This window comes from Benincasa hispida, chromosome 1 (genome assembly GCF_009727055.1).
Source record: "Benincasa hispida cultivar B227 chromosome 1, ASM972705v1, whole genome shotgun sequence".
NCBI lineage: Eukaryota > Viridiplantae > Streptophyta > Magnoliopsida > Cucurbitales > Cucurbitaceae > Benincasa > Benincasa hispida.
The window spans coordinates 10535629-10559026 of record NC_052349.1 but is presented as its reverse complement, the minus strand read 5'-3'; the positions used below and the strand labels follow the sequence as shown (position 1 = coordinate 10559026).

At 34.7% G+C, this 23398-nt stretch overlaps 1 protein-coding gene across 1 annotated transcript; it reads right to left on the bottom strand.

Moving 5' to 3' along the window:
* Positions 1 to 21053: 21053 nt before the first annotated feature.
* LOC120092028 lies at positions 21054 to 23019 on the bottom strand. The gene has a single exon (XM_039050224.1). It carries the CDS (start codon positions 22841 to 22843, stop codon positions 21170 to 21172), a length of 1674 nt encoding a protein of 557 aa, XP_038906152.1. The 5' UTR covers positions 22844 to 23019; the 3' UTR covers positions 21054 to 21169.
* Positions 23020 to 23398: the final 379 nt, after the last annotated feature.

Genomic DNA, 23398 nt, shown 5'->3' with positions numbered 1-23398 from the left:
AATTTTAGTGCTTTATTTTAAAATGAGTCCCTTAATTATTTCAAATTACTCTAATTTTATGATTAAAGTATCATAATAATACTAATTGGATCATAAATAACGCTTAGGAACACCTTAACTTAAAATTGAAAATTTTATCCTTTAATGGCAGACAATCCATGACAGACTTCATCTTCAACCTTCAGCCTTGACCTCCATTCGGCCGTTGTTTTCCGACAGGTTTTTAGACTACAACTCCAGCAGCCTTGAGTTCTTCTTTTTCCTTGCTTCTCCAGCCAGGATTTTCACGTGCAGACCTCCTAAGATCTTCCTCTTCAATTCCACTTCAATTTAGCTTAGTTTACCTTCACAAAACATCCTCAATACACATTTAACTCGATTCCTTCCTTCTCCCCTTTTTAAATCGACCAATCCACAAAATCCCAAAAATTCTAGCCTCTCTGCCCGATTGCTAGCTCCTGCTCAAGTGAACCACGTCCCTTGACTAATCTTGCACCGCTTGCTGATCCAATGGAAGAATTTGATAGGAAAAACTTAAATTTTTTCAAACCCTTCAACTCCCTTTTCTCTCTCTCGGGTCTACACCTCCTCCTTGGGTTCTTCTTTTCAAATCCAGCACATTCTCAGCCTAACAAGTCTTAAGCATCCCAAAATTACTATTGGAACCTCAAAATTCACTATTTTCGAAGATGTTGACTTTTATATTGACGTTGACCTTAACATTGACTTGTCCCGAGCATACCTCCTTCAGTTAAAAATGTCCTATTACCATCAAATTATTCATTGGACCATACACATTTCCTTCTCGGGGAAGAAAACATCGATTCAATTCTTCTTTTTTTTTATTTTAAAATATATTTTTTTAATCAAATGTTCCAAATTAAACCTAATCTCAAATTCACAAGTTCAATTTCAACTTATAAATTGTCAAATAATTTTAAGAAGAGAAAGAAAAAAGGAGAGAGTTTACACAGAACTCTTGGATTTTTCCTCTCAACTCAAGTTAAGAACAAAATAAAGAAAGAAATAAATGAGATAATTCTTCAATTTGGAATGGGATGCAACAAATGAAAAAACAAGTTGATATTTATAAGCTAACAACTTAGAAACTGTCTAAAATACAAAATAAATCAAACAAATACAAGAATCAAAATATTTGTCAAATTTAACTCAATTGAATTGGTACTTGATAAAAATCAAACATAACTCTTTAAATTCATTTATTTGTGTTTAATATACAAATGCCTCACTTTCTTTCACTATAAAAATAAAGGAATAATCTAACATGCAGCAAAATAAATCAGAATCAATAAACACTCTGACTACTCTTAATTTGAGTTTTAAACATGTTATTCAAAAGAAGTTCAAAGAGGGTTTGAAGCAAACATTACCTTTGAAGACTTAATCCACGAATTCAGCAGAATCACTTCAAGATTGAGCTTGAAACTTCAACAGGACCATCACCAAGATCTTCTCTACAAGGCTCAATAAGGAATATGTGGTGTAAACACTCAAATTAAGTTTAATTTGGGATGAACTTAAGTGGATTTTGTAGGTTTTTACAACAGCAGTTTTTTGGTTCTAAAAACACAGCATCTCCCTCAAATTCTCAACCTAGAGCTTCAATTTATAAGCTGAAAATTGCATGGAGATAGTGTTTATATGGAGGCCAGCTCCAGTTGCACCAATTTAATGAATCTCAAGTGGAATGGTGATTAACCATTTAATCACAGGGTGGATTTTTCCAAAATCCTATTTTATCATTCTTTGAATCAAAATGGTTAAAATTGATTTTACATTTAAATAAACTTATTTTATTTAAATATTTAGTTTTACAAAATTAATTCAAAATAATTAATTTTAAATAAAACTAATTTTTAATTTTANCTTATTTTATTTAAATATTTAGTTTTACAAAATTAATTCAAAATAATTAATTTTAAATAAAACTAATTTTTAATTTTAATTAAAATATTAATTTAATATCTTAATATTAAATTAATAAAATCAATTCCACTAATATGATTCAATTTCATATAATTAATATTTAAATCAAAATTTTAATGTTAATTGATTCTCCAATTTCTTTTAATTTCATTTAAATTAAACGTTTTATAATTGTATCAAATACAATAAATTGAAAACCCTAATAATTGAATTTGAACATTTCAAATTCATAACCTTCATTCCAAAATCCATTCAATTTAATACTCAATTTGTTTTTCCAATTTATGAGCCAATAGAGGGACCTAATAGACCTATAGATCATGAACTCCAATGATTTGTAATTAATCCGTTAAACTCTTTAAACCGTATTAATTACTATTCGTTAACTATCAAGGCACGCCACTATAGCTCGATAGTTGCACTCTCCTCACTTTAGATATATTTTTGTTCATTTCGACCATAATCAGTAAGTCGATCCTTCACAGGTTGTTCGTATTTATAACTGGGTCAAAATTACCGTTTTACCCCCGTAAATATATCCTACACCTTAAGCTCCCACTGACCCTCTATTGAACAACTGATTTGTAATACCATTTATAAATCATATCCCTCTCTATCAAGAGAGGGTGGGGTCCCGATGTTCAAGACTATGCATCAGCGCTTAAGAGAACAACCTATCTGCTAACCCTAAGTCGGGTAGGAGTGAATTTCATCTTGCATAGCTATGTCCCCAAATATTTACTCAGTCTTAACCCAAAATGGAAGGCTTATTGAGCAGTGTTGTTGGACTACTCTCATATATGCAGATCAAAAGATAATCCTGAAATAAACAAGAGTTCATAGTTAGCTCAGGATTAAGATCGTGTATCCTATGTCATTTTAGTTTGAAATAGTCAGTTTTAACAATAAACAGTCATTATAAAGAAAAGTGACTACTTCTGTAACACTCCCGGAGTTTTTTTGTTTTCAAGAATGAACTTTCGAGGATGAAAGTTTTTTTAGGAGGGAAGAATGTAACACCACGCACATTTTTTTTAGTAATAATGTAATTTCAGTAACTTTATTATTTGGAATTTCAGTAATTGTTATTAGTTGGAGGGCATTTTTGAAATTTTAGACTTCAAGTATAAGTGCGGGAATTTAATTGTTGGCGTGAAATTATTCCATTTGAAATTCAAATGGAAAACTAATGGCAGGAATTAATTTCTTTTGAAACGGAAAGGAATTAAATGTAATTATATTTACTTTTTTTGTGTTTTATTATTATTATTGTTTTATTTTTTTTAAAAAAAAAAAAAAAAAAAGTCAAACCCTACTCCCCGCCCCCCCCCCCCTTTTCTTCCTCAAGTTCGTGAGCCCATCTGACGCCGCCCAAAGCCGTGCCGTCAGTTTCTTCTTCATGACCTCTGTCCTGCTCAAGCGTCATTCGCTTTTGCCGTCACTGGATCTATTGATTTGGGTAAGATTTCTGCCGTTTGGGTTTGTTTTCAGTTGATTCTTGAATACTCATTTACTTTTGGCATCAATTGGTTGATACCCATTGTGTTTCAACTTTGGATTCAAGTTTGTGAAGGTATTAAGGTGCTGTTCAGTGAAGTTGGAGTTTGTTTTAGCAAGTTTTGTTAAGTTTTATGCTTTGATGACCCTCTTGTGGATTAATTTTGGTTGTTGAGAAAATTTTGGTAAAGTCATTTGGAAGTGATTTTTTTTACAAAGCTACATATGGATAATTTATTTGAGACATTGGTAGTGAAGTATGTATTTGATTCAAGCTTTAATCATGTAAGCCTAAATTCAAATTATGATTAGGGGGTTGATTCAAGAATTTCATTCAAGATGAAGAAGAGTTTGGTTGCTAATTATTTGGACTTAAAATTGGAGGCTTGGAAGGTGAATTTGAATTGGACCACACCTTAAGTAAGGTTATTCTGGAAATATTTTGTAATATTTGGGTGTTTGGAATTTTGCCTTAACTATTAATTTTAAAGCTTGGTTTATGTTTGAGCTTGCTTAAGGATTCAAGAATTTCACAAAGATTCAATTGCTTTTTGGTTTGACCTAATATCAAGATAAGTTAATCTTACTACTGGAACTGCCCACGGGCAGCATTTAGATGTATGCTAGCATGTTAAATGAAGGTTATGGCCAGAATGGACAGCATGAAAGATTGATAGTATAATATGATTAAAGTATGTTCTGTTATGAGATCCGAATTATTTATTTATGCACATAGACACTTGAATGCTACTATGAGATGGTATGTGCTTCCATGGTTGTATTTGATCTGATGATGTTGAGGTATACATGTATGTTGTAAAACCATGAGTTGAGGTATATGTATATGTTGTAGAGCCATGATGTTGAGGTTTATATGTATGTCATAGATTCGTACAGTGATGATTATGATGTTGAAACTGTGCAAATGTTCTTACTGATTAGTTAGATGCCCATTAGATTTTGTATTTCCTTCGGAATTCACCAGTTTGTGTTTCCTTCGGGATTCACCAGTTTATGTTTCCTTTGAGATTTACCAGTTTGTGCTTCCTTCGGGATTCACCAGTTTGTGTCTCCTTCAAGATTCACCGAGGTAGTGGGCAGACTTAACTACAGTAGGATAGGACTCAATCTCCTTTTTATTTCATGTGCATATGTGTCCCATGAGGACTAGAGCAGTTATATGTTATCTAGAGAACATAGATGCCCAGCCTGACCCCAATAGTGGGATTATTTACTGAGTATTTTATACTCATTATTTCTCATGTTGTTGTTTCAGGTAAGGGTAGAGATGCACTGGCGATGGACAAGCGGAATTCGTGTTCGAGCCACTGAGACTAGTTTTTACACTTCCGCATCATGAAATTTAGAGTTCTTTTCATATTTCTCTTAACTTTTAGTTTTGATGTTTAAAACTTATTTTTAAGAATTTTTTTTCAGACTTCTTTATTATCCTTCATGAATTATGGGTACCTTACTATTATTTTAGTATTTGAATTTAATGAAAGTCTTTTGAACTTACTTTATTTAATTAGCATTTATTTCACCATAACCGAGTGTCGTTTTGAGTTCGATGCATGCATGTATTTAGTAACGGCCTAACTTAAGTCCTAGGGGGTTGGGTCGTTACAACTTCGAGGTCCAGTATTATGCAAACTCATTGTCCCCACTCACATGTCTCTACATGAATGATTTATGGATCACATCATTTGTATCAATATACGAAATGAGCTGCATCCAATAGTGTTACCAGGACGGGATACCAAATTTCATCCATATACTTATAGACCATTTAAGCTATATATTATTAACTTGATCCTATTTATATCACCATATAAAGTTAAAGTATTCATCCTATAGCCATAGATATGTTTATTGAATTTTCATAATAGAATGCAAAATCAAAAACTTTATTAATAGGATACTCAATAATATTTTATTGATAAATAAAATGTCTAATACAAAATTTACGAACTGCGAGTTCTAGGACATTCCCGGTAGAAAATCCAACACATACAAATATAAACTAAACAAATCCAAGGTAGAATTATACTTACTTGATGTGATACTAAAAAAATCCAAACGTCTCCTAAATAGTAATAACAAGGATTAAAGCTTAAAACCGAATGCTAATTGAGAGGTGTTCAAAAGGATTTACCAACAATTTACTACAAGAACTAGATGTCTAATTATCAATTGGAGTGTCATAAGCTTACTTTCAGAAAGCTTGCAAAGAAGATATATTTGCTTAAGTATAAAATAGAAATTTTAAAAATAAATGATTCATATATAAAATGAGATTGCACAAAGTATAAAGTATTTACACAAACCACCAAAGCATGAAGCAAACCTGTTTGCTTTTCTGGAAAAAAAAAGGCAAAAAGACTACTTTGCATTCTTGTAGCCACCCAAAAAAAAAAATCACAGAAGAATAGAAAAACAAAACATATACACAATGTATTTGAAGAACAGAAAGAAAATAAAAATAACATATAGTCATACTTTTTCCACCATAAGATAATCCTAATTCACTTCTGGAAAGAGCAAACAAGATTATTCCAGTCTAACAAAAAATTGAATTTTGTATGCCCATACTTATAACAATATCACCTTAAAATATAGAAATAAACTTGAAAGGGCATATAGATGTAACCGATAACTTAAATAAACGAATAAAATTTATATCTCATCTGTTGTATAATTAGTTCCTATTGTACCATCCATTTCAAGTATGCTTCCCTATCAAGAGAAGACCTTCAAAATAAAACTCTACTTTAAATATAATTCTAAAATAAAATGTATGCTTACGAAATGATTAGAAAAGTTGTTAAAATTTAAATTTTGAATTCACAGACACAAGTTCAAAAAATATCTCAAGAAACCTAACAAAGTCAATGATATATTAACTCAATTCTCAAATAAAAAGTATGCTTATAAAAGGATAGAAAAGTTCATGGAGATCCCACCATGATTCTTGTTCTCTACTTCTTGAATTGCTTGCATGAAACTTCTCTCTAAAGTTTTACAATTTAATTATTGGCAAATGTCACTGAGCAAAAATATTGCATTTCATAAAGAAATAAACCAAGTGAACAGTTCAATATATGCCCCTCAAAGAATTGATATATTGGCTTGTATGGTTGACATTATCCAATAAACCTTGGGTGACTCACTCCACATCCCTAATTCTTATGAATTGGATTGGAAAAGAAGATGATGCATCCAGTTGGATTAACGCTGACAAGATTTAAATCATTACATTTTTTGTTTACTAACCCAAAAAAAAACTTTCATCCATGTCACATAATCAAAAAATAATACTCATAATATATAGCACAAAACATTCTTCATACTTATAAAAGAGATGTTCTTAACTTGACAAGAACCTTAAATCTTAGTTCTGAAATATTCTGACTTATAAATATTTATCTTTTAATTGCTATTAGTATGGTCTAGATTCTTTTCTATACTAGATGTACCTTCTTGATTTACCAACCAAATAATAGGGCGACTGAGCTAAACATCAAAGTCAAATATATGTTATTTCTTTGTAATGTTTAATCCAAAAGTATAAAATTTTGAATGCATATACAGAAATCAAAATCCAGTGTTTAAAAGAATCACAATAGGCCAACAAAATTAGAAACTCTACAGTGTTGCTCAACAAATTTAAGAACTCAAGTTTATTGTAAAGCTAAAAACATTATTCCCTTTGTCACAATAATAGGGTTTAGTATATATACATGTAATGCAGAGTGCTTAAGAGCCATTTTTACAAGAAAGGAAAATAAACAGAAAATATGACTAATATAAAATCTCCAACTGTCCAAGTTGTTCATATTGATGTTTTATGTGGAAATTCAACCCAAAGCAAAGAAATGCACCCAAAATCAATGAAAATCCCCGAGCACCTTGAAGAAAAAATAAGATGAGAAAGGTGTAAGCTTTAAACAAAGAATTGTGCATCACCCATTTAGTTCTCTGTTCAAACAATTCCAGGACCATCTTTTAAACGTTCCACATGAAAACCAAGAGAAGGAAAAAGAAAAGAAGCTGCAAAGATGGGGAAAAGTACAACCACCAAAATATATATGTCGATTTTTGGAACATGAGAAAATGTTAAAAGAAAAATATGATACCATTGATTGAAGAAGAGCAAACTGAAGATATGGTGTCGATATTCCTGTTAACGGTTGGTTGTGAAGGCGGATGAGAAAGGAAAAAAACACATGAAATGGTATTTTATAAATATGCTACTGTTCATGTGTCATGGGTGTATGTCTTGTTGTAGTGAATGGGAGAATATATACTTGGAGACATACATGTAGGGGTGTAAATGGGTCGGGTCGGGTTAGGTTGGGTTGTCGGGTTATAACTTATTTTTTATTTTTAATGAAAAATATGTAATTTATTATACAATATCTAACTAATAACTAAAATCTCATAAAATTCAAATGCTAAATATCAAATATCTATGATATTTATTGCAAACTTTAAACAAAGACAAATATATAACCATTTTAAAAGAAAATTATAAGAAATTCAAAAATTAATCATACAAAGTAATCAAACTTTGAACAAAGAGGAATACATACTTATATATATATATAATTCGGGTTGGGTTTGGTCAACCCAAATTTTTTTTAGCCAACCCACAACCTAATCCAACCTAATAAAAATTGAAAAATTCAACCCAATCCAACCCAAAACAAAACTAACTCAACCCAACCCAACCCTTACATTTTGAATTGGATAGTCCAGATTGTTCGGGTTATCGGGTTATTTGAACACCTTATATATATGAATGAAGTGTGGTCAAACATACTTCTCTGTCCCCATCCTAGTTTAGCTAGGACTAGGAGATTGTTTTTTTCTCCACTCCCTTTTTTGAAGGAATGAAATATCATGCAACGGAAGACTACAGAATCAATAAGCACTTGAACTACATTTAATTTGAGTTTTAATCATGCTATTCATATGATATACAAAAGAGGGTTTGAAGCATATCTTACCTTTGAAGATATTCTTCACAAATTTGGTTGAGATCCACCAAGATAGAGCTTGAAATACCGAGAGGACTACCACCGAAATCTTTTCTACTATGCTCAAGCTGAAACGTGTGGTGGAAATACTAAACCAAGTTGATGAAGAACAAGTGAAGGGTCTGTAGGGTTTTCAGGTTATCACTTCAGTAAGTATAACTCAAATTGCTTATCTGTTCTTCATGCATGGAGCTTCTATATATAGGTAGAATTCATGCAAATATACAGGGTTGCATGAAGGGTAGTTCTAGCTTAAAGATCATCACACAAAGAAATGAAATTTGGTGATAATCCATCAAATGTGGTTAGTGGATTTTTCCCAAAAATTGGAAAAACCCACTAACGTAAAATGATTTCAAAAATCATTTTCTTTTTTATTTTTATTTTTTAAATTAGTTTTATAAAATTAATTCAAAAATAATTAATTAAATAAAACTATTTTTAATTGATTTTTAATTAAAAAATATTAATTAAATATCTAATTATTAAACTAATAAAATATCAATATCACCAATAAATCAATTTTATATTTAAATCATAATTTAAATATTAATTGATTTTCCAATTTCGTTTAATTTCAATTAAATTAAACGTTTATAATTATATCATATACAATCAATCGAAACCCCTAAAATTAAATTTGAACATTTCAAATTCATAACCCTAATTTCATACATCAATACTCAATTTGTTATTCCAATTTAATGAGCTAGTAGAGGGACCTAATGGACCTACAAATCATGAGCTCCAACGATCTGTAATTAATTCATAAAACTCTTAAATCGAATTAATTACTATTTGTTAACTATCAAAACATACCACTATAGCTTGATAGTTGCACTCTCCTCACTGTAGATATATTTATGTCCATATAAACCATAATCAGTAAGTCGATCCTTCATAGGTTGTTCGTAATTACAGCTGGATTACAGCCGGGTCAAAATTAGCGTTTTACCCCTATAAATACATCTTGTTCCTTAAGTTCCCTAACCCTCTAATGAACTATAATTTTTCTTTTTTTTTTGTATTCATAATTCTACTTATGAATCATGTCCTTCTCTATCATGAGAAGGCGGGACCCCGATTGTTCAAGACTTGGAAATAGCACTTAAGAGAACAATCTATCTGCTAACCCTAAAATGGGTATAAATGAATTCCATCTTGCAGAGCTATGTCCCCAGGTATCCATCCAGTCTTATCCTCAAAATGGAAGGCTTATTGAGTAGTGCTGTTAGACTACTCTCACTCATGCAGATCAAAGGATAGTCTCGAATAAACAGGAGTTCATAGCTAGCTAAGGATTAAGATCGAGTTATCCTAGGTTACTTAAGTATGAAATAGTCAGTTTTAACAATAAATGGTTGTTATAAAGAAAAAGTGACTATTTCGTGGTCAGTCTATATGCAAACTCATTGCATAAGATACCCCCACTCACATGTCTCTACATGAATGATCTGTGGATCACATCATTTGTAGTACCTATACAAAATAGGCAGCATCAAATAATGTTACCAGGATGAGATACTCAATTTCATCCATATACTTATAGACCATTTGCTTATGTCCTTGCGAAGCCCAACCATTTGCTTCTGTCGTCGCACCCAGCCACAAACCGGCGTGTCATCGCTCGCCATGCCTAGTGTCGATCTCTATCCTGTCCGTCAACCTCCATTAGTGGTAAGTCGCTCAACGCCGTCAGTCGTCGATCAGTCTGCCGCCACTACCCAGATTCTTGCAGGAATCTTGAAAAATCTTAGGTAAGATTTATTTTCTTTGGATTTTGGGGAGTGTAATTCACCCAATTGATTTTGGGTTAAATTAGTAACCTCTCCTTGGTTTGAAACATAGATTCAAGATTTGGGAATTTCTGAGGCACCGTTCATCGAAGTAGAGACCATTCTTTTCGAAGGAAGAGTTAGGTAAGTTTTGTATAAGTTGTGGTAGGTTATCCCTTGGACTTAGACCCCAAGGATTTATTTAATCTTGGACTCACTTTTTAGGTCATAGTTGCTAAACTAAACTTGTGGTTAATGTCATAGGACTGGTTCGAGTTTTATCTAAGGGTTCTTAAAGAAGATTTTGCGTGGACTTTTGTAACCTATTTAAGGTAAGTGGTATTATTACCGGTGCTTTCATGCCAGGCAGCCTAGATTAGATTTATAAAGTTGATTAATGAACTTTAGAAGCATGATTTTGTCTTTGTGATACATTTGTTGCATGACAGTTATAGGTATTATGAGCATGTTTGAACTTCCATGTTATGCTATGATCTGTGCGGCGGGAACAATACTGGAATTATGTATGTGATGTATGATTAGATCAGCAGGGGCAGTTTATCATCTTGCCTTGATGCATGTTTTATTTCAGGGGACCGGCGAGTCTAATTTCATGTCTTGACAGTGTGCCTTCAGATCCAACGGGTTCATTTGCATGTTACGATTCTGTGAACCAACAGGTCCACTTTCATGTTTATTTCTATGTTTTGACGGTGTGTCATCAGGCCACTAGACATGCGAATCAAGGTAAGATAAGTTATCCCTTGGTTTGTTTTTTTTCTAGAAACAGTTATAGTTCTTTGACCCACTGGTCCAAACATTCTCTGCTTGTGGATGCATAGCCTGATCCCGGTAATAGGATCACTTACTGAGTATTTTATACTCATCCTTTATCTTTATATATTTTTCAGATAAGAACAAGGATACTCGGACGACTGGCAAGAGGAATCCGTGAGAGTGCCAAAGGAACTAGGAACGCTTCCACATTTGAACTTATATGCCTTCTCATGTTTCTTTTTTTTTTTTTTATAGTTTTCTTTTAACAAACCTTGGTTCTAGGGGTTAGAGATTTCTTTTTTTATATAGTTTTCTAAATGCATGTCATCTTAGGCCTTTTACTTAGAATTATGAGGGCTGTTAAGCAGAATATGCGGCAATTATGTTAGAAATTCACGAGAAATTGAGCTTGCGGTGTTCGGCATTAAGAATCTCAGCTAACCCAATAATATGTGTTATTATATGTTCAATGTTCTATTTTTGTAGCTAACACAGGAAGTAGACACACACACGGAAACCGGACCACCGCATAGACGACCGAATGTGGAGAAACTCTCCATCGAAAAGGCGAATGCGTTCGATCAATACATGGATGTTGCGGTAATCAGCCACATGTGTCCATCGCATGGGAGTTGCGCTCGTCAAGCGATTGTGGTCATCATGTAAAGTTGCAGTATTAAGTGAATACGGTCACTACATGATTGCAGCTACACAATAACACATGGTAAAGGAATCAATGCAAGGTTGGTGGAATAAACGCATCAACAAATCTACCTCGAGAAAATCAAAAGATGATGTTGACATTTCACCTACCACATCGTTGGCAGCGGAGGTTCAGAAAGGACTAAATGCGCCGAATGTCAGAATCAAAACAGTCCATTAATGCTGTCGGCGATCCAGGCTCTATATAAAGAAGCCGATGAGCAGAAATTCAAGTTATCCAAGATTTTCGCCTGAGGTTCGCCTAGGGTGGATCCTTATGATCGAAACAAATGCATAGGAAGACGCTTAAGGAACCACCTCCTTCATCCATTCCGAGTAACGACCAGAGCCTTCGACTGGAGCTAGATCTCGAGAGAGTCAACTCCACCACCCATCCATGGCACCACCGGTAGCCTTAATGCACATCTGCTGGAAGCAATGGAAGCAAGTCTTTGCTTCCAGCCGGTCATTTCATTTTCCTTTATTTTCCTGTATTTTATTGTATGACATTTTGTGATTAAGGAATTAATACATTTTGTTTTCAATATATTTCTATGTTTCCTTCGATTCCATCTCCATCTGCTTTATTTAGCATTTTTAACCTTCATCGCATTACTTAGTGAGATTGCTTGAGTATCGCATACTTAGTCATGTGGATTAGGGATATGAAGCATGTAGACAACCACCTAGAGGTGTTCGTTGCGTAAGTGTGTGAGTAACCTTATTTGCTTAGTGTGAAGCTGTAGTAACGCCTGTCTATAGGCCAACGCAATGCTTGTCTATGAGTAAAGTCAGCAACAACCAACTGCCCAGAAGGGTAAGTGGTTGGTCACATTAAGCAATGTATGCATTGTTCACTAGAGATAGAAATAATCTTATGTCAGCAAAGTTCATGCGGTTACGTTGTCTATGAGCGCATCATTCCTCATTTAGGCATACTTGAGAGAGTAGTCTAAAATCCAAATCTAAGACTCTAGAGTGTGGATTGGAACGCATAGACAAAAATGGGGAATTTAGAGATAAGCTATATTTGCTGTCACACAACGTATGCACCCTACGGATAGGATATTGCATACGTCCAGGAAGTAAGATATGGTGGTTGTATGCGGTCATCTCAACACTTATGCATATCCACCACATACGTCCTAGAGTTAAGCTCAAGTGTGTGTAGCATGATCGCATGGGTTGCGTCGACTAAGGTTGCCCTTGCGGTCACTCTTAAGTAATGCAATGAAAACATCTCCGTATTTTATCTATTTTCTCATTCATTTGTTTCATGTAAAGAGTTGTTGTGTCTCTACCTCTCATGCATATTCTCATTGCGTTGTCTGTTAGCTAGAAGTAGGAGTAGTGTTAGCTTAGAAACCTTCTCATCCATTCTTTTATGCAACCGCCGCATGCACATTACCTCATTCATTTTGCTACAAGTCCTTGAGTTCGACCTCGGATTACGCGAGAAACTTGCGTTCGAATTATACTTGGCATGAGCGCAAAAAAAATTATGACAGAACGCATGGTCATCGCATGCATTTATTAACGCATAGTCATTCCAATGCATGACCATCGACGCATAACTACCAATGCATACCTTAAGAACATGCATCGCATATTGCGTCCAAGGGGTTTTTAGTTGTCGAGTAATTGACATCTAATTTTCCGTCATCAAGTTTTTGGCGCCGTTACCTGGGACTTGGCAGCTAATTGTTTGTTGAGTTTTATGTCTCTGCAAGCAACCTTTTTATCTTGGCGACCAGGTTGCAAACAATATTGAAATGTAGGCGATGTATTGAAAGCCAGTATTGACCCTAAGGTAGAAGGGTAATCAGTCACAAGAGCTTAAGGTGATTCTAAGCATATGGTGGCCAACATGCGCCTAACAATTGCCGAAAGTTCCAATGGTCAGGGCAAGTCCTTGACCCAAGCAGTTGAGAGCAATCTCCTGCATGGAAGACTTCTTGTGTTGACAACACTCCTACTTTTCCAGGGACGTCTTCTACTTTATCTTTAACTTGCTTTCTTAGTTTAGGTTATTTTTATTTTTATTGTTATTTTGGACATATGGCTGCTTCCTTGGTTGTGGTACGTTTGCTCTTGTAGGTGCGACAATAAGTCTCCTCAGTACACAGTACGACAGAAGAATTCCTTTCATCCTTCAACGCATGGCTTCGATCGCGTGGATTCCAACGCATAATCGCATGCGTTGTTCCGCCTAAGGTCTTTTCTTGTTATCCTTTATGAATTATCCTTTTGAAATTCTTTCTTTCCCGATTGCGTTGCTTTGCGGTGTTTCTATGATGGTACGTATAATTCACAGCATCTTCTAATTAATCAACGCAAGGCGTTCTTTACTTTTATTAACTTCTTCAAATTTTGAAAATCTTAAGTTTTATTTTGTGCAAATCTTTGTTCAAACATTTATTACCGCATTCCTGTTGATTTTGTTTTTAGCTTTGCAGTGAGAACACTACCAACCTCTAAGTTTGGGGGTGGCAGCAGTCTTGAAGAATTGCGTTCATTGCTTTGCGATCATTTGAAAAAAAAAAAGTGAAGAGAATTTTTTAGAATAATAACTCCACTGTCAACGCAATAGGGAAACTCATGTTGATAATAGTTAAGTTGTGAAAGGCACTTACACGTAGTTGGATGTCCGCATGACATGCGTATAGGCAAGCCAAAACGAAGGTAAGTCGCTAGGATCAACGCATAAGCGCAACTTCTCTGTCTGGCACAAGCCAAATCAAGCGAGACAAGAATTGAGTTGAATATGGAAAGCAACCAAAGTTAGAACCCGCATGACACACGTGGAGGTAAGCCAAAACGAAGGGCGTAACCAGGTTCAACGCTGCATTTGAATAAGTCATCGCAAATTTTTGAACTGTTTTGAACTAATGCATTCTCAAAAGCTAAACACAAAGTTGTGGTGAATGAGTAAAACGTTTTTGAGTGAAGGGTTGCCGGATATAAACCAAGAAAAGATCTTTTTGAAGAAGCAACCAAAGTGGTAGAGAGCATTGTGGTGATGGTCAGAGGTGTGTGCAAATTATATTTTGAGAAGCTGGTCATCGCAAAGGAAAGCAAGAAGATGAGTTAGAATTTCTTGAGTATAACGCATGCTTGAGGACAAGTATGATTTTAATTTTGGGGGTGTGATGACATGTAGAAATGCATGTCATCTTAGGTCTTTTACTTACAATTATGAGGGCTGTTAAGCAGAATATACGACAATTATGTTAGAAATTCACGAGAAATTGAGCTTGCGGTGTTCAGCATAAACCCAATAATATGTGTTATTATGCATTCAATGTTCTATTTTTGTAGCTAACGCAGGAAGTGGACGCAAACGCGAAAACCGGACCACTACAAAGACGATCGCATGCGGAGAAACTTTCCATCGCAAAGGCGAACCGATCAACGCATGGATGTTGCGGTAATCAGCCGCATGCGTCCATTGCATGGGAGTTGTGCTCATCAAGTGATTACTGTCATCATGTAAAGTTGCAGTATTAAGTGAATGTGGTCACTACATGATTGCAGCTACGCGATAACGCATGGTAAATGGGTCAACGCAAGGTTGGTGGAATAAACGCATCAACACATCTACCTCGAGAAAATCAAAAGATGATGTTGACATTTCACCTACCACGCCGTTGGCAGCGGAGGTTCAGAAAGGACTAAACATGTCCAATGTCAGAATCAAAGCAGTCCATTAATGCTGTTGGCGATCCAAGCTCTATATAAAGAAGCCGATGAGCAGAAATTCAAGTTATCCAAGGTTTTTGCCTGAGGTTCGCCTAGGGCGGATCCTTGTGATCCAGAAAAATGCGTGGGAAGACACTTGAGAGTTCTTCACCTCCTTCATCCATTCCGAGTAACAACCGGAGCTAGATCTCGAGAGAGTTAGCTCCACCGCCCATCTATGGCACCACCGGCAGCCTTGACGCACATTCGCTGGAAGTAAGTCTTTGCTTCCAGCCGGTCATTTCATTTTCCTTTCTTTTCCTGTATTATATTGTATGACATTTTGTGATTAAGGAATTAATACATTTTGTTTTCAATACATTTCTATGTTTCCTTTGATTCCATCTTCATCTTCTTTACTGAGCATCTTTAACCTTCATCGCATTACTTAGTGAAATTGCTTGAGTATCACATACTTAATCATGTGGATTAGGGATATGAAGCATGTAGCAAACCACCAAGAGGTGTGCATTGCGTGAGTGTGTGAGTAACTTTATTTGCTTAGTGTGAAGCTGTAGCAATGCCTGTCTATAGGCCAACGCAATGCTTGTCTATAAGTAAATTCAACAACAACCAACTACCCAGAAGGGTAAGTGGTTGGTCGCATTAAGCAATGTAAGTCATTGTTCACTAGAGAAAGGAATAATCTTATGTCAGCAAAGTTCGTGCAGTTATCTTATCTATGAGCGCATCATTCCTCATTTAGGCATACTTGAGAGAGTAGTCTAAAATCCAAATCTAAGACTCGAGGGAGCGGATTGGAACACATAGACAAGAATGGGGAACTTAGAGATAAGCTCTGTTTACTGTCACATAGCGTATGCACCCTACGGATAGGATATTGTAGGCATCCAAGAAGTAGGATATGGTGGTCATATGCGGTCATCTCGACACTTATGCATATCCACCGCATAGGTCATAGAGTTAGGCTCAAGTGTGTGTAACATGATCGCATGGCTTGCGTTGAGTAAGGTTGCCCTTGCGGTCACTCTTAAGTACTGCAATGAAAATATCTCCGCATTTTATCTATTTTCCCATTAATTTGTTTCATGTTAAGAGTTGTCGTGTCTCTACCTCTCATGGATATTCTCATTGTGTTGTGTGTTAGCTAGGAGTAAGAGTAGTGTTACCTTATAATCCTTCCCATCCATTCTTTTATTCAACCGCCGCATGCACATTACCACATTCATTTTGCTACAAATCCCTGAGTTCGACCTCGGATCACCCGAGAAACTTGTGTTCGCATTATACTTGGCGTGAGTGCAAGAAAATTTGTGACAGGATGCATGGTCATCACATACATTTATTAACGCATAGTCATTCCAACGCATGACTACCAACGCATACCTTAAGAACATGCATCGCATATTGCGTCCAAGGGGTTTTTAGTTGTCAAGTAATTGACATCTAATTTTTCGTCATCAGTATGCCATGACCACTAGACATGCAAGTTAAGGCAAGATAAGTTATCACTTGGTTTGTTTTTTTTTTTTTTCTAGAAACAGCTATAGTTATTTGACCCACTTGCCCAAACATTCTCTACTTGTGAATGCATAGCCTAATCTCGGTAATAGGATCACTTACTAAGTATTTTATACTCATCCTTTATCTTTATATGTTTTTCAGGTAAGGACAAGGATACTCGGACGACTGGCAAGAGGAATCTGTGACAGTACCAAAGAAATTAGAAACACTTCCGCATTTGAACTTATACGTCTTCTCATGTTTCTTTTTTTTTTTATATAGTTTTCTTTTCACAAACCTTGGGTCTAGGGGTTAGAGATTTCTTTTTCAGTTAATATTTTCCTCCGTTTTTTATTTAAACTTTTATTTTCATGTTTAAAGGGTACCCTTGTTCAAACAATTTGAAATCTTGAGTTAAAGTCTAAATAGTTTCTTTATACACTTAAGCAATCCAATATCCTTTTTTTTTTCTTCCCTCAATGTGAACATTTATGCATGCATGCAGTAACGACCCCTTTTTAGTTGTCCTTAGAAGTCGGGTTATTACAAGTGTTGTGATTGATATCAACTTTTGATTTTCCACTATAAATTTTAACAAAAAATAAAGCACAACAAGACATTTTCTAGACTCGCTAATTTAAACTAAAGCCAGATATATACTAAATTATGTCTTAGTGTAGAAATTAGGGAATTTTCAAAAAAAAAAAAAAGATAAATTATTTACACAAAATAACGAAATTTAATCTTCTTTGATAGTGGTCGATAGAAATCTATTAGTGTCTATCAGTAATAGAAACTATTAAAAGTCTATTATTGATACTATGTGATAGACGTCGATAGAAGTCTATCAGTGTCTATCAATGTTTTTCTTTCATTTCTTTTTTTCTTTTTTCTTTTTTTTTTTTTTTTACTATTTCTTTAAATAGTTTCACATTTTTCTATTTGTGAAAATTTTCTTTAAAAAGTTATTTACAAAAATAAAGTTAATTTTTTTATCTGATGTTTTATTGGCTCAATTAGGAGAGAGAATTGATATATATATATATATATATACACACACATATATATACATACATTTAATTTAATCTTTTACAAAGATTGAACTATACTTTTCTTTTCCTTTCAATTTTTGTTCTTTTTTTAAACTAATTTGATAGGATCCTAATTACATGGCAATATCAAGAAAGAAAAAATAGAGGAGAGGCAGTTGAGTTGGTTAAGAATGTCTTCCAATTCCGTTGGGAGAAATGGAGGTTTAAAAGGAGAAGGAAACGGAAAGAGAGATAGCGAATTCTGAATATTTAGTAGTGAAGAAGGAAAGCTCTCGAGAGTGGGAGTTCGAAAAGCGCTGTCGTGGAGACGCCATCGCAGCGTGTCGCTCATCGTTTACGTCCATAAGGCGATCGTGTAGTAAAGCTCAGCTATCGTGTAGCATTTGGTAGACGATCGTATAGTAAAAGGTAGGCGATCATATAGGTTCTTGTAGGCGGTCGTGTAATAGTAATAGCTAAGCGATCATATAGGAGTTTGTGAGCGATCGCAGAGGATTTAGTAAGCGATCATTTAGTAATACTGGGCGACCGTGTAGAGATTGTAAACGATCGTTTAGCGTCTGGTAAACGAACGAGTGATCAACTATAAGCGACCGATTATTCTTGTTTGATTCCCATCGTCTAATAAAGAAGTTGTTCATCGGTCACTTGTTCTTTCCAGAAGATTATACCTATTGTTATGATAGTAAAAAATTCAAGAATCGGTATCCTAACACAATTAAGGGTTTTTTTTGTTTGATTTTTTTTAACGTTATATTCATCTCTCTTTTTTTAATAATGTTTTATCCATCTTGGATCCGTATTTTTTTTATCTTTTATAAATACTTTTTACCTAATTTTTTTAATCTTTTATTCCAACTAAGACGAGATATTTGCAAAAGTAATTAAGATAAGAGAGTATTTTTTTGCCTTAATTTGGGATTTTTTTAATATTCAAAGTTTATATATATATAAGCAATTTGAATTTACCAAAATCCAAATTTCATATCGAACTTTGAGAAGACTAAGGCATTGTTTGTAATTGATTACAAGACGAGACACTCCTCATTTAATTTCTGCTTGATTATTAACATAAAAAGTTGCACAACTCCAAGGTGATTTACTAGGTCGTATGAGTCTTTTTTCTAAATCTTTGTGAATTTCTTTATGATAATGTTTTAATAGTTCAGGATTCATTGTATACATCTTGCTTTGATAGGAATTCTTTATTCATGAAAACTTTTAATATATGGTATGCTAACAATGTGCTACTTTCTTTCCTAGAAGGCATTAGGAATAGAAGCACATATTTCTTTTTCAATTAATATTGTATGTAAAATTTTATTGGAATAATTATTATGTAATTATATAATTTTAATATCTTTTAATGTTGGTATTTTTATTCCGCTTTGAGGTACGTCAATCATTTTGAAATGAGAAGCTATCACTTCTTGATCATTGTTATTTCGAAACTTAGTTTCTTCTAAAAGAGAATATGTAGAGGTTATGTATCTTTTAGAATTTGTAATTATATTCTTGAAACAATCAAAAAATATTTATGTCAAATTTCTATTTTATTCCAAATCATCCAAAAAAAAAACTCGTTTATTCTATGAATTTATTGTTGTCGATACCAACTCAATTGAAAAATCACTCATAATAGAAACAAAGAGACCCCAACATAATTGTCTTTTCAAAAGTTAGAATTCTTCGTGTTCTAACTCCAACCAAATGGAATCAAAGTATTTATACCGAGAAAATAGTTTCTCATCAATTTATTTCACAAACTTATTCATAGATTGATTAGCAAAATGCTTGGTATAATATGTTTTGGTTAAATATTTTAAATCATTTCTTGTTCATAATATTTGACAAAACATATATTCAAATTTTTCCATTACGGTTTGATGATTGGTGGGATATATTTGGCCTTAATGAGGTTATCCTACCATACCAAAGTCTTGAAAATTTTTAATACTTTTCAAATAATATTTCCTCAAATTCTTTTGACATTTGAATTAACTCTACATTTTTCAAATTATTTTCAACTAGCATGGACCTTTTGCTAGAATTATTCAATCACAAAATCGAATGGAATCTTCCACTTTTTGCGAACATATAGAACCAAGTGCTATAACAAATTCAACACAAATGATGCTTCAAAAATGTGGTGGAAAAATGGTTTTTCATCTATCCCTACAACATGAAGCCAAACCTACAAAAAAAAAATCGACAATTATTGACTAAAAAATTAAGACTAATAGTTACAATGACACAAGTATCAGAATGTGTGTACACGTGCACGTGCGCGTACAAATGAATCTACTGAACAATTAAAGCGCAGGTACAAATGAATCTACTGAACAATTAAAATTACTAAAAAAAATTGATACAATTAAAGTGTGTGTGTGATTTTTAAAATTTTGATACAATTACAAATTTTAAGTTTGGGATGTATTTTGGTTTAAAATGAATCTTTCATTAAAAATAAATAAATTTAAAAAATATCTTGAAAAAATTAATTTAGAATAATGTCATCTCTTATATTACTTGGAAACTAAAAAAAATAATATTTAAATCTTATATACATTAATAATAATAAGTTTTAAAACTTGCAAAAAAGAAAAAAAAAATCTCAAATTAAGGTATAAAAGATAAACTAGAGAAATGATGTAAAACAAAATATTTATAAAAGATAAAAAGATATATAGAGAGATGAAAAAACAATAAAGTAAGAAATTATAAATGATAAACAAAATTAAACTAAATGCCTCTTAATTGGTTAAAAAGGAAAAATTTTAAAAAGTATAGTTCAGTCTTTATAAGAGACTGAATTAAATAAAAGTTGAAACACTACAGTCTTTAACAAAAAAAAAAATTAACGTTATTTTTATAAATAGTTTCAATATTACTCAGTTTTTACAAATATTTTTCATAAGGCCCTAAAATAACACTTAGTATTTGTTTTTATTAGTTGAGGAATAGTGCAACAAGTATTATTTAGTATAATAATCAGAGAATTAAATAAGTGCATAATCATAAAATTGACCACAACAATTTTGAATATCATTTAATTTATGATGTCCTCTAGTTGTAAATTTGGTATGATTTACTGTTATACAAAAATGCACATTATAATGAAAAAATGTGAAAAAAAAAAGGGAAAAAAAAGAAAAAAAAAAAAAAAAAGGATTATATATCAAGGATCAGGTGTGACGACATGAGTTGTTGAAGCAATTCCCACCTGCAACCATGGCGAAGAATTCCCTGCACTCATGTTCATATCCTTTAGCTCACTAAGTTTTGCTAATTTCACCTTACTCTCCGCCTCTTCCTCCACATCCTCATTATTCACAATGTTGCTGTTCTTGTTTCCCTTGTTTTCTTCTTCATTCTTCATCATCATTTTGTTCTCCCTCCCCTGTTTCTGCTCTTCTTCATCGCATTCATTTTCCTCCGCCTTGTCGTTTGTACACGCCCACGACTGCAAGTGAATCTCCGTCGACACCTCGAACGCCGGTCTCCGAACCTCGTCGGCGGGAGCGGGGAGGTTGAGATCCAACTTCAGGTCCAATGGGAGGACAAGTTGTGAATTAGCTGTAATTGAATTGAAATTAGCCGGAGCCGGGGTCACGACCCTTTTGTCGTGAAACTTTGGAGCCTCGGCTGCGGCAGCAGCGGCGGCGGCATTGGAGGTGATCCAATGGCAACGCTTGTGACCACCCAAAGCCTGTCCGGAAGAGAAGATTCGGTGACAAATGGAGCATTCATGGACTTTGGTCTTCCTTTTGGAAACAGAGGCCATGGGGTTTTCGTAGTGGAAGGCAGAGGAGGAGGAATTGTGGTTGGTTTTAGTGGGGAAAAGAGAGTCCTCATAAACGTCGTCGTTTTCACGAGCGTCAAGGTCCATGTGATCGAGGCGTGCGGCGAAGCAGCCCTTGACTTTCTTATGGCTAGCCCGATGGCCACCCAAAGCTTGATGGGAATTGAATACTTTCTTACACGCTTTGCATTCGAACATTCCCTTCCCGGCCCCCACTGTTCCTTTCGCCTTGTTGTTGTTGTTCTCTTCCTCTGTATCCGGAAGTCTGTACGAAATTGGGGGTATGAAGTTTATGGGTTTCCTAATGTTGTTATTATTGTTATTGTAATTATAATTTCTATGATGGTTATGATCCTGTTGCTGCTGAAGAAGAAGGTGATGATCATCCTTGCTGGCGGAAGCGCAAGATTCCTCTGCCTCCGCCTCTGCCTCTGCGTCCCCCTCCATCAACATCGGCTCCACCACCCGCCCATTCGACAGCATCATCAGGCAATTCGCAAGGTCTTCCTCTTCGTTGGAAGCTGGGGAGCCGACCTTCACTCTCAACGATCTCTTCCGCTTGGACCAATTATTATTATTGCTGCCGGAGGCTCTACGGGGGGTGGCGGTGCATTCATCTTCGTCGTCGTCGTCGTCGTCGGAGTAAGGCGGGGAGGAGAGAATGGAGTCGTCGGGGTCGTCGGAGATGGTGCATTTGCCGTGTTCGAGGAAGGATTTCCAAGAGAAGAACTCCTTGCCGCAATTGTGGCAAACGCGGCATGTCTTGAGGCGATTGGGGTTAGTCCGAAGGGCGTACATACGGCGGTTAATGGGTTTATTATGGTGGTCGTCCCAAGAATGATGATGATGATGATGATTATGAGGAAAATCAGGATCGGGATCAGGATCGTCGCCGTCAAGAATATTGGAAGGTGATGGTGAGTCGTCAGAAACAATGCCGTGAGCCCTCATGTGACCACCAAGGGCTCTGCCACAACCAAATCCCTTTTTGCAAATTTTACAGAAATGCTTCAAGTTGGGCTTTTGGTGGTCCAAAATCAAAGCTGCCATAAACAAAAACGAAAACAAAATAGTGATGGGAAGGAAGAGGAGAGGAGAAAATTAAGGCACAATGGGGGAGAGAAGATCGAGAGTTTGCTTTTTCTTTTTTCTTTTTTCTTTTTTTTTCTTTTTTTTTATAAAAAAGTTTAGGGTAATGTTTTTTTTTTTTTTTTAAGTTTGTAGTGTGGGGGAATTAAAAGCTAAAAACGCATGTTGTTGTTGTTGTTATCGTTGTTGTGTTTTGTTCTAAATTGTATGGTTAAAACTAAACCAAGGCTACGGTGGGTAGTAAATTAGTAATCCTAGTTTTTAGTTGAGAGGGAATTAGTTGGATGATAATATTTATTTAATTAATTTGTGGATGTGAGAGAGAGTATAGAGACGACCAGAGTTTAGCTTTACATGAGTGAAGGTGCCAAGTGGAAGGTGGAGGAGAGAGAATGGACTTTTTCTTCCACACCACCACTGGCGCCGCCGCCACTCATACCCAACCGCCACCGTGTCTCCCATTCATCACTTCCCTTTTCTAGTTTTTTTTTTTCTTTCTTTTGTTTTTTTTTTAAT